The 16574-nt window shown below is 50.7% G+C and overlaps 1 protein-coding gene across 3 annotated transcripts in view; it reads right to left on the reverse strand.

The window, feature by feature from the left end:
- LOC139754242 (AT-rich interactive domain-containing protein 3A-like) overlaps positions 1-16574 on the reverse strand; it is a 141195-nt gene that overhangs the window by 83673 nt on the left and 40948 nt on the right. For 2 of the 3 annotated variants that reach the window (XM_071671566.1, XM_071671565.1), the window contains exon 4: positions 13652-13699. The exons of the other annotated variant lie outside the window; for it this stretch is intronic. In XM_071671566.1, coding sequence (XP_071527667.1) covers positions 13652-13699 — 48 coding nt within the window. The remainder of the gene's footprint in view (positions 1-13651; positions 13700-16574) is intronic. 3 annotated transcript variants of the gene reach the window in all.

The following is a 16574-nucleotide window of genomic DNA, read 5'->3' on the forward strand; positions in this document are numbered from 1 at the left end:
ACCCTACCAGAGGTGCTAAGCCGCTCGAGGGTACTGCCCTGGGAAGGCAGACAGGGAACCCTAGCGTAGCTTAACAAGAGAGCCTGAGAGGTGAGGGGCTCAGGGAGGAGGATCTGGCAGGATCAGATAAGGCAAGATGCATCTGCCATATTTTAATACACACTCGGCAACGCTGCAAATTTACGGTCGATTATTCTTTGTAATTGGCTGATGATTTTCTGTGTTAATTTGGCGAGGCTTGTGCCGCTCTCCCTATTACCGAGAACCCCATTCTATATTTTTTTCTCTTCTTCTTCTCTCTTATGTACCTGGGATTGTGAGGGAGGCGGTGGGAACCAGTAGAACACTACTGTAGAAGGGCTACCCCATAACACACGTCTGCAGCCGGGGGTTGGCACCAACTCTCTACATGGCAAGTACACCTTTGAGGAGCAGTGGAATGTCCCTGTGTACCCCTTGAGTTTAACACTCCCTTTTCTTAATTGGCCCAACGGTTGGAGGAAAAGGGCAGCAGATTGCGAGGGTATGACTCCGCTCTCCCAAGACCAGAACCTCACAAGTGATTCGCCTTCAAATAAATCAAGCTTGTTGGAGTCGCTGACAACGTCGATGGATTCTTCTTCAAGTCCATATCTCCGACAGAGGCAAGACTGACCTTGAATGAGATTGAAGTCAAGTCCTGACAGGTTGGAGAAATTGGCCTGCAACTCGTTCCTCATGGAATAAAGATGTGCCTCTATCAGAGTTCCCATCTGCTTTTTGGAATATTACCAAGACCCACTCGATCAACGTGGGGTCCAGCAGTATCACACGGCCTCTCCCTCCCTCTCTCTCTCTCTCTCCACCTTCTCCTCCAACAGCTCCGGATTGATCAATATTAATCTTACCGTCGAAAAAGATTGAAAAACAGAAGCATATCAGCGGCCCTACACTTACGTGAGGTGGAAGAAGATGTGGAGTGTAGTGGGTATGTGTGGAGGATGGAGGCGGGAAGCGTGTGTGTGTGTGTGTGGTGTGGAGGGAGCAGGTGTGGCAGATGTGTTGGCAACTTCGTAGGCTCCTCGATCTAGCACCAGCTACACAAGACCCACGCCACTACCTATAGATCCCCAACTCATCTTCCAGCCCCCAACCACTATCTCAGTGAATGATCCAGAAGACTATTTCGTCAGTTATCGCCCACCACAACGCTACTGACGGGGATGGCCTCGTCCCTTTAGCACCCTCAGGAGTAAACCTCTTCCCCATATCTGGCGTACGTTTGTCGTGGAACTCCTTGCAATCAAGAGAGGTGAGCAACAGTACATTACAGAAGAACATATGTAATGTACACTGTGACGAATGCACAGGCCCTAAGTGATGGAACTGATGAGAAACAGAACTCAAGAGAACTCAGAGGCAAAATTTCGACTCAAAAGAAACAGACAACGTGAACATCCAACGTCAGTCTGACAAAAAAAAGTTATGCAAAAGATGTTTAACACAAAGGAAAACCATTATGGTTAACCACAAGGGAAAGTACGATGAATATCTTATAACTGGAAGTTTAGCAAAGTATAAAATGTCTTAACACGGAATATTTCATGTGACAGAAAACAAAGAACTTATACGTCAGTATTTTAGAATATCATGAAAATCTATGGTGCATTTTCCAAACTTCTTAGTTTATCATCCAAATTTATCTTGTAATATAACACACACACACACACACACACACACACACACACACACACACACCTGGAATGGCCAGGGTGTGTGTGTCTGTATGTTTTGTGCATATGTACAAAGGAGTAAAGACATGGTACATGTATACAAGGTTAAGTGACGCGGCAATACAAGTGTGTAATACTCCTTCCTCCGTAACCACACAGTAGCCAAGGAGGTGTGGGTCATCCGCTCTCAGGCTCTTAACAGCCGCTACTACCACAGCCTGGCCAGCCAGTCACCTGCCCAAACCAGCTCTCCCCAGACCAGCCAACCAACCGGACGAAACAGGTGGGCGACAGGTGAGGCCTTAGTGGTGGTGGTGAGACAACCCTACGCCACAGGTGAACTCCAAGGGAAGGAGGGCCTCCAGCAGTCGCATGCCAGGAAGTCGATGTGCAGAAAGTTCCTTCGTCTGAACTGGTAAGCAGGTCGACTGGGCCCGTGTGCTCTATGGCGAGAGCCTCGCCTGCGTCCCCCACAGCCCAGCCACGGGATTCGAGCCGGGATAAGCCAAGCTGAAACTCACTCACAGGAATCACACGGGATATTTCTGCCTGATAGATGTTGTGCAGCAACATCATGAGGGGGACTTAAACCTGCCTTATCTTATCGTATTTACACTAGTCAGATCAAGGGCAAGAAACTGACCAAATGGATCTTGACAAGGTCAAGGAGACGACTTAACCTATTCACCTCGTCTAGTAAGATCGGAGATGAGGAATCAACACGAGGACGGGTGGGTAACAGGACCTAATGGTCCACGACGAAGTTATCTCCAGGAGAACAGGAGTAGTGTCCTGTGATACACGTCTTGTATATGGTACAGACACGATGATAAAGCATGAAGCACTTCCCTACCCGACACTCCCTAAGGTACAACAGTCGGAGGGAAAAAGGCTTAGAAAGAGGAGCACTGTGCAGTATGGGAAAAAAAAAGTATACTGCCGTAGGAAATTTTATAGGAAAATCTGAAAAGGAAAACTTCCTTGTTCTGACTGTAAGCGATTTTTCCTAGAGGCTCAGATCTAAATTTTTGGGGGTTGATGGTTTTCAAGTAATTAAGCTTAAGTATTTGCGTTCCTTTCTTGACAAAGCATAGTTACTGATCACAAATATCACTGAATATTTCTTTTCCCTTGATTTGAAGGTGATGATAGTTTTCGAGAATTCTGCAATCGAAAAAGCTTTTACCCACGTTGGTATTTCGTCTCCTTCGTTTTAGTCTTACGCCGTTATTTCTGGACGTTTAATCTCAATCTACTGAGAAGAAATTCTCGTGTTGCTTAATCATTTACTATTTGGAATTATGATTTTGGATTTCTGACTCATTCTTCGTAAAGTTTATTTCTGAGCGACGACATGAGTGTTGTTGGTATACTCTGCATTAGCTCTAGTTTTTCTTCGTCTTCAGTAAATAGCGTATCCCAAATGAGGTCTCACTAGCGCTTTCTAGAGACTGAGCGTTTCATTCTCTATTCTATAGCTAATATCCCTCGCTATGATGGCCAAGGAGAGGCATTAGCCTATTCTGTCTTGAATGATAACATCAGAACTGATGATCATCCAGTTCTATTTCATTCACTTCGTATACAGTTGAGAAACTACCCAGTGATCCTCGCCATACACAGTTCCTCATGGCTAGCTAAACAGAAACACTCCCCAGGCTAAACTCGAATGGATCTCTTCCTTGTAGCCATAGAAAATAAGAACCACTTATTCCAGGGCGGCGATAATCAACCCTGTCAACCTCCTCGTTGGCATTTTGCCCTGGGACCTTCACAGCTAAGGCCTGTATCCATCACTCCTGACGGCGCCGCAGACGAATAAAACACCGAGGTGGCCTCCACGAGCATCAATAATCCGCCCTGGAGCTCAGCGAGGCTTCGCCCGATAATCATATCTAGTGGATTAACAAGGGGCGACAGAGTAATTACTGGGCATTCTATGGTTGGCTGAAGCAGGCGTGCACCCACACCTCCGCTCCACGCTCGCCTGCCACGCCCTCAGATATCATCACCCGCTGCAGTCGACCCCCACAGGCAATGCTCCTGACGAGTAATACCAGTCTGCTGGATCAGATGAAGTACATGATGATGACTGGAAGCAATTCCGCCGGGGTAGAGAGAGAGAGAGAGAGAGAGAGAGAGAGAGAGAGAGATAGAGATAGAGAGAGAGAGAGAGAGAGAGAGAGAGAGAGAGAGAGAGAGGAACACGCGAATGCTTTGCCAGGAGAGTCAGGAGCGTGGAAGATGGTCCACGCCATGTAGTGTATTGACCTAACGTGTGACCTGAACTTCAAAGGTCAGTGTCAAAGGCTACGTGTCCCTTCTTAGGAGAAATGTCTTCCAGTCACGTCACAGGAAATCCCAAGAGCTGTCACCATATCAGGCTGGGCCCAAGACTCGACTTCTGGACAGCTATTCTTGGAGACAATCTTAGAACCGGATGGCACACTTGCCTTAGGCGTCAGCTACAGCAAAATATTGTAGGTTCTGAGCTACCCCTGTGAGGGAGGCCCTTGGTGCTGGGGACGTAAGATAGGTTCTGAGATGCCTCTGTGACGCCCTAGGTGCTCTGAGAGTAGGATAGGTTACAAGGCGCCTCTCTGAAGTCTTTGGTGCTATGGGTGTGGGACAGGTTCGGAGGTGTGCTCCTGTGAAGTCCTTGGTACTGGTTGTGTAAGGTGAAGGTTCCGATCTGTCTCTGCGAGGCCCTTGGTGGTGGCTATGCCAGGCGTGGGTTATCCTGACCGCCAGGGACCCTAGGCCCCAAAACTCTGGCCCCATGAGACCCACGCACCGCAGTCGGCTCGACTTCTCGCAGAATCTAATTAAAAGTCCAATCAAAATACACTAATTAATCACTCATGGAGGTACATCAACGAGCTTCCCTCTCTCTCTCTCTCTCTCTCTCTCTCTCTCTCTCTCTCTCTCTCTCTCTCTCTCATGGTGAACTGGACCGCACCTGAGCCAGAGGCGGACCGCAGCTGGTCCTGCGGTGTACCGGGGGAGGACCGCGTAGATGAAGCGTGACCCCCGGTGCGTTGAGACTGCGCTGTCCAGCGCTAGATATTAATTAACGCTCATGCCGCTCATCAAGCATCTAAATCTCCGTTTAACCTGGAAATATGAGGGCAGGTTTTTATACCAGGAGGGAGGGCGATACGAGAGGAAGGGGTGGGAGGGAGAGGTGCGGAGGGAGGGGAACCAACTGGAGAGGGTGAGGAGCGGAGGCACAGAGAAGGAGCTTGTGGTTGAGGGAAGGTGGAAAGAGGAGACGGAGTGAAGAGTAACGGAAACAGACGACGAAATTCAGGTACTCCCTCAGTCATTAGGATGAACTAACAGAAAACGGGTGGCTACAGACGACAGAATGAATGGGGTCGCTGGGAAGGAGTCTCAAGAGAGGAGCCGAGATGAGGCGACGAATGAAAAAAAAAGGAAATCGTAGATAGACTTTCGAACATCAGAGATGAGGCGACCTGACCACTTCATCACCTGTGCCCTGGCGTGGGGCAGGTGGCCCTTCCCTGGGCTACGGGTCGAGCCACCTGCCCCTCACCACCCAGAGCGAGGGTCCCAGCTTGGCTGGGGACACACAGACGATCCCACTGACTCATATACAACAAGTGTCCTGGGTGGATGCAGCACAGGAACACCGCAGCGGTTCGTCCAGGGACCTGGAACACAAAGAGGTGAAACGAACGATGGCGAAGAAGAGGGAGGAAAGCGAAAGCAGCTGATGCCATGTGATGCCAAGACCTTGGTATCAACTCCAGCTGAGCACACACATACCATCAGCTGAGCACACACACACACACACACACACACACACACACACACCATCGATCACCAAGAGCAGGAGGTGCTGTAATGCCGTGCAACAGCCACGGTCGTGCCCCACCACCGCCACCACCTGAACAGCAACTGCTGTGCGCCCTCCCGCACCCCTTCGCTGCCATCAACGGGGATGCCCTCTCCTGACCTTATTCAAAATGGATGGACTCCTTGCTAACCACCACAGCGTAAGGAAATATGCATCATATAATTCAAAGACTATATATATATATATATATATATATATATATATATATATATATATATATATATATATATATATATATTCTTGGAGGCATACAAGGTTGAAAGCTATGGCACATTCTCCTTTATTCATTTTCTTATGTACAGTTTCTAGTGTGTGTGTGTGTGTGTGTGTGTGTGTGTGTGTGTGTGTGTGTGTGGTTACTGATATAAATCCCTCGTGATCCGCTTCCATCCTGCAGGACTGGGGTGGGTGGGGGGAAATATCGAGAGGCCAAAAACATGGTAGATGCCGAAAAGAAACGTACATATATATATATATATATATATATATATATATATATATATATATATATATATATATATATATATATATATATATCGCAACCCACGAGACGTCCCGAGTTTGTTTTGCCAGCAACACATCCCCAATAAGAACACGCGTAAATTACCTGCCTGGGGAACATACACCCTTTTAGCCCTGGGGTCCGCCACTGGCTTTGATTGAAGGGGCGATGGTCAGATAACACCGGCGAGCGGGGCCGTCTTCACCCTTATACCAGGGCGTCGGGGGGGAGTAATCGGCGTGACACGCCTCCCATGCCCGGTGTCATATCTAGCTAAGGATTTCGAGCTATAATAAAATAGGTTTTTAGGAGAGTTTGTGTGGCTTGGCGAGGATGTATGGGGCCCTTGTTCCAGTCTGTCAATACCATGATATTTATAGCAGTCTACATCCATACGATCGTGCGTGTGTGAGTTGGTGTGTAGGAGGTGTTTGCATGCAAGTAGAGAGACTACATATAGACGAGATATAATGAATGTGTGTCTACATATATATATATATATATATATATATATATATATATATATATATATATATATATATATATATATATATATATATATAGTAAGGGATGATTCCATTACGACTCCATGTAAGTCCACATACTTGGGGTCATTGTATCATACATTTTGTAGCGTAATTCATTACATTTTCAGATGTGTTGTGTCTGTGTACAATCACCAACTGGCAATTACCTATTTGAATGATACAGGGAGGGAGTTTTAAACTCGTGTGTGTGTGTGTGTGTGTGTGTGTGTGTGTGTGTGTGTGTGTGTGTGTGTGTGTCACCTCACCTCCCTGGGTCATCAGACGTCCTCAAGAGGTAGTGGGAGGGAGATGGACGCCCGCCATCACCAATTCTCAGCCACTGTAAAAAAAAAAAAAGAGAGACCATCTGTCTTCCTCTACAGCAGGTTACTTCGTCAGCGGCAGGAGCCATCGCCCGACGCCCGCCCACCGCCGCCTCCCGCCTCCGCTCGGGCACCCTGGCGCTCCGAGAGACAAAGGAATCATCACCAAGGACGCTTCGGGTGTTCTTTAGTATTAAATGATGATAAAATCGTCGAAGAAACTGTCGGGGGAGAAAAGAGAGATAAACCCTTGCTCTCCCTGACGTTAATAAGGGTGATATATAGACACTCATGTTGGTGTATACTTCAAAAGAAAAACATTTTCTTTTTTTACTCTCTCTCTCTCTCTCTCTCTCTCTCTCTCTCTCTCTCTCTCTCTCTCTCTCTCTCTCTCTCTGCCCAATGTTGGATTTACGTGAAGAAAAACGGCTCAGACGTCAGGGAAGACATGGCCTCCTCTGGGTACGATGTAAAGCCTCCCGGCCGTCCTCACCTTCCCAGGGGAGTCTCCTCGTGCCTCTAGTCCACCTCCCAAGGGCTCCTCCCCTGCCTCACACCCAATCCCTCCCCAGGTCTATTTCACACCATCCCTGGACCATCGCACCCTCTCCATACGCCTTTCCCATCCGGATCGTAGGCTTATTTCCATTCCTTCCTTCTGAGTCGGATGACTCTCTCTCTCTCTCTCTCTCTCTCTCTCTCTCTCTCTCTCTCTCTCTCTCTCTCTCTCTCTCTCTCTCTCTCAGAGACCACTCATAACTCACGATTGACCTCTGAAGAAATTCATGACACCCGCCTTCGACACGTCGTCACTGACCCTCTGCGATGCGCGACAGTTTCAAGTCGACCACTGGCAGCTGGCGCGTGCCGCCAACTAACCGACGAACTGCACTGTCACAAGCACGAAAATTATCACGACTTCAGCAACCCAAGAATCCATGCACATTCATCAAGACCTCATATATTCTGCGGATCAGGGACTAACTGATACACCAGCAAATCTTTATAAAAACCGAGCCCTTAACTTGTTAACATTACGTATAAAGACGCGGACATGCGCATGTAGAAATAACCTACAACTGCGAATCAGTAAGATTATGAAACTGAGACTCGGTCGTGAGGAATTGATGTTCCTAAGCAAAGCAAAACGAAAACATGATTCATAGTTAAATCACGACGTATTTCAGAGCATAACAAAGACCTCTTGGAAACGAGTCTATGGATCATGCAACATACTTCCCATCCGCCAACATCCAAGGACTCAAAAAAACAGTGAACAAATCCATGTCATAAACAGCTTATCAACGAATACGACAGCTTTACCTTCAGCGCTATACGAATCTCGTACGAAAGACGCGAGTCGAATGTGTCCGGACACCCGATGGCTTCAGGCGTGATGGAAGACAAGAGGCCAGGTAGTGGAATCTGGACTCTAACCGATTCACTCATTTGCACCAGATTGTTCACATCCTCAGACGATGCTGTGGAGGTGCCACTCACTGGAAATTGAAAACCATAAATTGATAATTGCCCTCATGTGAACACGACCAGATACCGGACCGCATTAATTAAACAGAGCAATTACGAAGCGTTTAAACCGGCAGTGAGACTCTGCGAAATCCTTTTCCGAATTCAATTTTACTTCTTTGGGAGACTTCAACCCCACCCCACCCCCCTCTCCCCCACACACATACACAAGACGTGGGAGCTGAGGGAAACGACGTGGCTGCTGAGAGACTTGCAGGTATCAGCTACCATGAATGATCGCGCGCTTGAGAAATATTCTGCATTTCATTTTTTTTTTTTTTAGCAAATACGCCTTGTACCAACGCACTCGAGAACCAACGAAGAGGGAGAATATTTCAGGATTGCATTCCCGAACGAGGGAGACATACGTCACAATCTCAGCTTTACGGAGGCAGCATCATCGTGCCAGTGCCTGAAGAAGGCGCAGACGATCCGGACCCAACCTCAAGCTCTCCCGCAACACTGACCACACCGTGCCCCGACCTATGATAACACCAGTAGCGTGAAACTGACTGGAGATGACCAGAGGACTGTCCACCATTACCCATCGACAACCTGTGTGGAAATTCCACTCTTGAAGCGCCAATACCCCACCAATACCCGGCCAAGCGGAGGCAATCTGGCGCACGGGGGCAAGAGGACAGTCTGATGAGGGGCTGAGGAGGAGACGGAGAGGAACAAACCAACGCCTCCCCTCCTCCCTCACCGTGCATGATCAACCCGACCCCATCAATCACGGATCCGACAATCTAATTCGTGGTTCATGACTGGAAACGACCCATCGCACACCAATTCACTCAACCTAACGAATATAAGACAGTCTTAAGATATGCGGGGGTGGAGTTCCCCTCCTCTCCCTCCCCCCGTCTCCTCCACACTCTCTCTCTCTCTCTCTCTCTCTCTCTCTCTCTCTCTCTCTCTCTCTCTCTCTCTCTCTCTCTCTCTCCATCCCAGGGGCGCCGCCGCAGCCCGTCGGATGAATGCCTCATAAACATGCCCTTACAGTTGTCCACGGGTCACACACAACAATCGTCCTAGGACACACACACACACACAACAACAACCATCCTAGGACACACACACACACACACACACACACACACACACACACAACGACTGTCCCAGGATACACACACGAACAGCTGTCCCCGGCTCACACACAAGTGCCTACATCTGGAACATGCACCAGCACGAAACCGCCTAAACAAGGGAATACACGTCAATGAACAGTCCTCCCAAAGAACATCAATGAACAACAGGCCAGTTATCAGCAGACACATCAGCAAACAATAGGACCATTATACAAATATAATGTAAATACATTTACCACAAATTAAGAACACGGCCGCCAGCACAACCTGATACAATATCCACGAGCGCGCGCGCACACACACACACACACACACACACACACACACACACACACATACACACACACGATAGGACACAAAAAATTTTAACAATAATTAAACGCTGCGATGGCAACGCAGCGCAACGAAGAAAATGAACGCTTTCGAGGAAATCATAAACAACGCTAATTAACGCAGCGGGGGTAGAGAGAGAGAGAGAGAGAGAGAGAGAGAGAGAGAGAGAGAGAGAGAGAGAGAGAGAGAGAGAGAGAGAAGCAAGCACTGGGGGGTGAAGGAACCTAACTTGAGAAGGCGACAAACTCCGCCACCAACCCCTCGAGTACGACGACTTATCCCCTCGAGTACGACGACTTAACCCCTCGAGTACGACGACTTAATCCCTCGAGCCCTCGAGTACGACGACTTAACCCCTCGAGTACGACGACTTAACTCCTCGAGTACGACGACTTAATCCTTCGAGCCCTCGAGTAGGACGACTTAACCTGTCTGAAGACGACGACTTGCGTCAACGGGCTTCAAAGTGTTCAGTCCTCCTCGCGCTCAAAGGTTTATCGACCAGGAGGGATGCGACATCGACGCACTGTCGGGCGGCACGTAACACTGAACCCCTGTTCGCAACATTACGACCCTGTGCATGACAGCCTGCCCTCTGACCTGACCCTTCAAGGTCTCGTCAGAGGCCTGGTGGTGAGGCTGGCGGTGGTGGCGGAGTTCGCGTCGGAGGGAGGAGAGCATAGCGATCGTAGGGCAGCAGGACTGCTCCTGCCCTCCCCTCCCTCCCACATCATCATCAGGCACCATCAGCCTGGGCGCCAAGGCCTCGGCTGATCCATCATAGCGCACGCATCCGGCGGGGGCAGATCCTCCGGGTGGGGGAGGAGCGAGCAGCGGAGAGATCCTCCGCATGAGGGTTAGAATAGAGCTGTTCCTGGGGGCCTGGATGGTGGTGAGGAGGGAGGGAAAACTGGTACAGGGGAACAATACTGAAGGGATGAAAGGGAGAGGCATATCCCATGATGGAGGAAGGGAGAGGGGCGATAATAGTGTTAAAAGGGGTAGAGGACACGGCTGGAGATGAAAGACAGAGGAGGGAGAGGGGTCACCGCTGCGAGTGAAAGATAGAGTCACTTCTGTGTGAGAGAGAGAGAGAGAGAGAGAGAGAGAGAGAGAGAGAGAGAGAGAGAGAGAGAGAGAGAGAGAGAGAGAGAGAGAGAGAGAGAGAGAGGCGGTTGTGAGTGTGGGGGGAAGATGCACTGCTAAGAACTGCAAGAATACACACACACACACACAAACAGAATTAAAGAAACAAAACCTGCACACGTGAGACGGGAGCAGATATCACTCTCTCTCTCTCTCTCTCTCTCTCTCTCTCTCTCTCTCTCTCTCTCTCTCTCTCTCTCTCTCTCTCTCCACATCGTTGCTTGCACGACTCTTTTTCGAGTCATCACAGCTGTTTTTCGCGTCATCCATCTCTCTAGTGTGTCGGCGTGGCACGTCTCCCTCCATCTCGCCCATTCACCGAGACCGCCCGGCTCCCCTGGGGGGGGAGGGTGACCACCACCACCACCCTCCTCCTCTCCCCTCGCCTCCAGCAGGAGCCTCCTCCTCCCTCCTCCTCCTCCTCCCTCACTTCCCCTCTTATGGCAAGTAATGAGGAGGAACAATCTGGGTGGAGGTAATGACCAGAGGCCGACCCTCCTGCTGCCTCCTTATCTTCCCACCCACACACACCAGAACGCCACCCACACACCACACCGCCACCCACACACACCACAACGCCACCCACACACTACCACATCGCCATCCACACACCACACTGCCACCCACACACCACCACACCGCCACCCACACACTACCACATCGCCACCCACACACCATCACACCGCCAACCACACACTAACACACCGCCAACCACACACTACCACACCGCCACCCACACACCACCAAACCGCCACCCACACACCACACCGCCACCCGCACGCTACCACACCGCCACCCACACACCACCACACGGCCACCCACACACTACCACATCGCTACCCACACACCACAACGCAACCCACATACCACAGTGCCACCCACACTCCACACCGTCACCCACGCCATCCCCAACCCACTCACCCCCTGCCCCTTCCCTCCCTCCGCTGTTCCTCAACCCTGCCACAGGGATTCGACCCGCCGTCACCAACTCTAATGATCATTCCTGCACCACCCTCACCCGCCTCTCATGACGCCCCAGCCACTACACTCTCGGTCAGCTCCACCGTAACCAGTCTCGGTAGGCCATGGTGTCCAGCCCAGCACCTGAGTTGGATAGTCCCCCTGAAGTGAAACATCCTACATCATCAGCCACATAAAAATGATGGTCATTTACATAAACGAACAAAGTGCATAGGAACGCGCACCTTCGTAGAACATACAAACATCCAACAGCCAGGATCGAACCCGGGACCCCTGTGTAACAGGCAGGAATGCTACCGCTAGGCTATTGAGGGGAAGACCAAAGAAAGTTCCTGGGACTGAAAGATTACCCTTAGCCAGAAAACGAACTACATCACACACATCAGTGTCAACACTGAGGACGTGCATCCGGATAGGACGGGCAGTGGGGTTCGAACCGTCCCCCGCCACTGCTTGGGCTGCTGGTGCAGACGGGAGTTAAGACCCCCCTCCCCCCCGTCCTCTTCTTGTCGTGACGTCACGTCCCCCCCACCCCTCCCTCCCCGGTGCCCGGTCGCGCACCCCTATCGCGCACCTTAACCAAAAGGTCAATAATTCGTTCTAAATCTCTCCTTTTGTTCTCAGACACTGATCCCGCTGCAGTGTAGGGCACACAGCACCGCCGCCCTGTGGCACGGTGGACGAGGGAGGCGGCCCTTGCATGCCCGCCACTCTACCACACGACCATGACACCGACACAGAAACACAGATACGCTGAGGTACACCTTCACTATCATCTGAGCAGAGGGAGGACCAGCCTCATTTGCTCACACCCACTCTCACTCAAGCTGCCACGTATCATGCGACGAAAGCAAGACTTCCCCTCTACCCACAACAAGAGAGAGAGAGAGAGAGAGAGAGAGAGAGAGAGAGAGAGAGAGAGAGAGAGAGAGAGAGAGAGAGAGAGAGAGAGAGAGAGGTTGTGTTATAGTCAACAGTGACAAGGAGGTTGGAGATAACAGAAGCGAGTGAGCGGAGAGGTTATCACTGTTGGTCTATAACAGGACCTCATTCGCAACGCAGGTGTCAGAAGACCTCGAGCTGAGCTCAGACACCGTGGGAAGTGTGGTTAAGAGGAGTCCCTTTCTTTACGACAGTGGAATGGGACAGTGGAATGAGACAGTGCAGTGACTGCTGCGGTGGTGCAGTGACAGTAGCAACGTAGTAACAGTGAGTGTTTGGTGGAGAAGGCAGGGGGCGGTGGGCAGTCGTGGCGGCCTCAGCCACACCTCCTCCGCACTACCGCCGCCCCTCCTCCTCCTCCTCTGGTCTCCGTCCTCACTCCCCCTCCCTGGCTCTGCCTGTGTGGGCCGGCGTGTGTGAGCCTGCGGCTACGGTGTGGATGCACTTGATGGTGTTGACGTGGATGAGCGTGGGAGGCGGAGTGATTAAGACCGGGGTGGTGAGGGGTGGCGGTCCGGGGAGTGAGGTGCAGTACATGGCGGATAGTCCCGTGGATGTAAGGGTGGCGGGGTACTCTATCGTGTGAGGGAACGACCATGCAACCGTGCACGGGAAAGGCGTGCGAACGTGGCGATCGTGCGGCCGTGCGGAAGGGCTAGGCAAATGGACAACGACACCGACTCCTACCTTGCGTCTGTCTTCTTCAAAGGACGAGTGCTTCGCTGGTTCTCGTACCTGAGGGAAGAGAGACAGACGTGTTAGCAGGTACTACTGACGCACTGAACCCGGCCCGCCAATACTGTGGTGGCAGTAAAGCGGCCCACCATTCTACCCGCCTGCGGCATCATCTGCATATAATAACGGCGGGAATTTCCGTTCTCTTTCACTATTGGCGCTATCAACACGGTCGTTATGCGTATCACTTGACATCATCTTGGAGACACTGCTCCTCCTCCTCCCCCAGAGCCTCGTTTGGGACTAAGCTAAACAAACGTTCCTCCATTGATCAATCAGACTGTTTGACGAGACGGCCTGCAAACCTACACGCCCCATGTACCATACTAAAGAGACACATTTTGTCGATGTTTGCGCAGTGAGTTCTAATATTTCTTGAACCTGTGGATCGTAAGAGGCTAACACTGAGATGGTTAAGGCCTTATCCACAGGGAGAGTTCCTCAGGATCAGATGTGTGCCAGTGTGACCCGAATATTGATAAAAAGCTCGTAGGATTCTGCCAGGAAATTATTTGACAGTCTTAGCTCAGTGTCAGTGGGCAGTTACCTACTTGCGGAATCCATCGTGTGAAATAAGGCTTGAAATCGTTTGAAACATCGCCGTTGAATTACTGATCCCCAGCATGATAATCAATATATAACTTGCATGATGAAAGTAAAAAGGTTGATGTATCCAAAAGCATTTGAGTGTGGCTCTGTGTGTGTGTGTGTGTGTGGACAAAAGCATGGCTCAGTTATGACCTCCCCCCTCTGATGAAAATAAGAAAATGACTATAAGGAAAATAATCCAGGAAGTATTAATATAAGCGTCCTTCAATGCTTGCAGACCCGGCCCTTAAAGGTATAAGGTCTATGAGAAGAAGGACACAAGACGGAGGAAGAATCCACAACTTAGCTGTACGAGAAGCGGTAGTCATAACGGTCAACCCTCGTGTGGCTGGTCTCCAAACAAAAGCTATGGGAAGCAGCTCCCAGAAGCGTGCCACGGGAGTGAGGGGTGGCGCGGCGGGCGCCGCCACGCCAGGGATGCAACGTAAACCCCACTCATGTGAGCAGGGGGGGCCTAAATATCTTCAGACGCGCGTACATACACGTACGTACGTGAGAGAGAGAGAGAGAGAGAGAGAGAGAGAGAGAGAGAGAGAGAGAGAGAGAGAGAGAGAGAGAGAGAGAGAGAGAGAGAGAGGATGAAGCTGTAGCCGAAGAAGTGGTGGGGTTGGGGAGGGGAGGGACAAGAGATCAATAGGCACAGCATGGCGGACCGCCGCCCTCGACTATCAGATTATCACGTCACACACGGCCAGGCAGGCATGAGGGCCCGGCCTTAATTAGCCATAAATTATTGGAGATGATGGCGCGGCCGCTCGCCATAATGAACAGACCGTCAACACGCACCCCAATCCTCGTTAACCATGCTACTCGTACATCATAAAACTCGTTCAGTCCGCCCATCTCGTTGACCACCATATTCGCTGACGATGCATTGTCTTGGGCAGGTCCCTCCCGCAGGCCCAGCCCACCGATGCCACGCTCATTTAGGCTCCTGAAACCTTCCCGTTTATCCAGGTATTCGTCCCATGGCCCGTATCCTCACCACCGTCACCATACGGTGGATTTCTCGTACCTGTCCCTTTCTCTTCTTTCATCCCTTCGTCTGTCTGTGGAGTCCAGTCGTCCCCTTACGGGAAAAGGTCACAGACCGACCTTGCTGCCGTTGCTCTATTCTTTCATCCCTCCGTCTGTCTGTGGAGTCCAGTCGTCCCCTCACGGGAAAAGGTCACAGACCGACCTTGCTGCTGTTGCTGCTGCTGCTGCCGACCTCCCTCACGCAGTGTCATCCACGTCCTTTTGATCTAGATACCTCGGGGACACTAGGAAGCACCTGACGGAGGAATTCAGGACCTACAGCGTCGTCACCCTCACAGGACAACATCTCCGTCAGCCATTGAGTGTGACGAGGATTGATGGAAATGCTTTGGCCCGCTAGACTTAGAGGAGTTGTGTTTTAGTGATCTGAAGAGGGAGGGAGGGATCAGGCTCCAGGGTCGACCTGTGAAGGTAGAGACCAGCCTCCATGGTCTACTTGTGAGGGGGGGTAGAAACCAGCCTCCAGTGTCGACCTGGGAAGGTAGAGACCAAACTCAAGGCTCTACCTGAATTACACTTAAGGTGTGCCCCCTTTAAACTGAGGGACTTGAATACGTTTCACCCGTCAGTCGGGTTGGACATCACTTCTATATACTTTCCTGGCGTGGGTTAGCACCTGGACGAAGTGGGAGACCCAGTTCTCCCACTATCAGTTTTTCATCAGTTCCTCACCACTGTAAAACCCATTACTCTCCCACGGTCGACCATGTGATGGTGTCCGTTGTCTGCGACGCCTCTCCTCTTCCTCCTGCCCTTCCCGCCCTCCCTCCACAGGCTGGAGGGAAGAGCAACACCCTTCCCATCCCTTCCGCCGGTTCCCGAGGGAGGTAGAGGCAACCAGACCTTGATATGGGTTTCCCTGTGGCACAGAGACGCGCCGGGCAAGCACCAGCGCCCTCGCCTTTACACAGAGACACACCTCTGTGTCAACCAGTGAGCTGTGCTGTGCACTGTTACACAGCTTTTGACATAGACGTCAAAAAAAGACGATACAGATAACCATGTCCAGCAGAAACTTTATCAACACGCAGATAAAATGATGGACAATTTCAGGGCGACAAATCTTACGAAAGATACCCACGTCCACATCTGCCCACGTCCAGTCCTCAGTGTCCAACCATCACACAGGAAAACCTTGTTAGACAAAACTGATACCAGCCAAGCGCCGAGTTTCTTACAATCCAGCATTGCAACACACACTTTCAAGCTCTGCGAGAGATGCTTGGAA

This window comes from Panulirus ornatus, chromosome 16 (genome assembly GCF_036320965.1).
Source record: "Panulirus ornatus isolate Po-2019 chromosome 16, ASM3632096v1, whole genome shotgun sequence".
Lineage (NCBI taxonomy): Eukaryota > Metazoa > Arthropoda > Malacostraca > Decapoda > Palinuridae > Panulirus > Panulirus ornatus.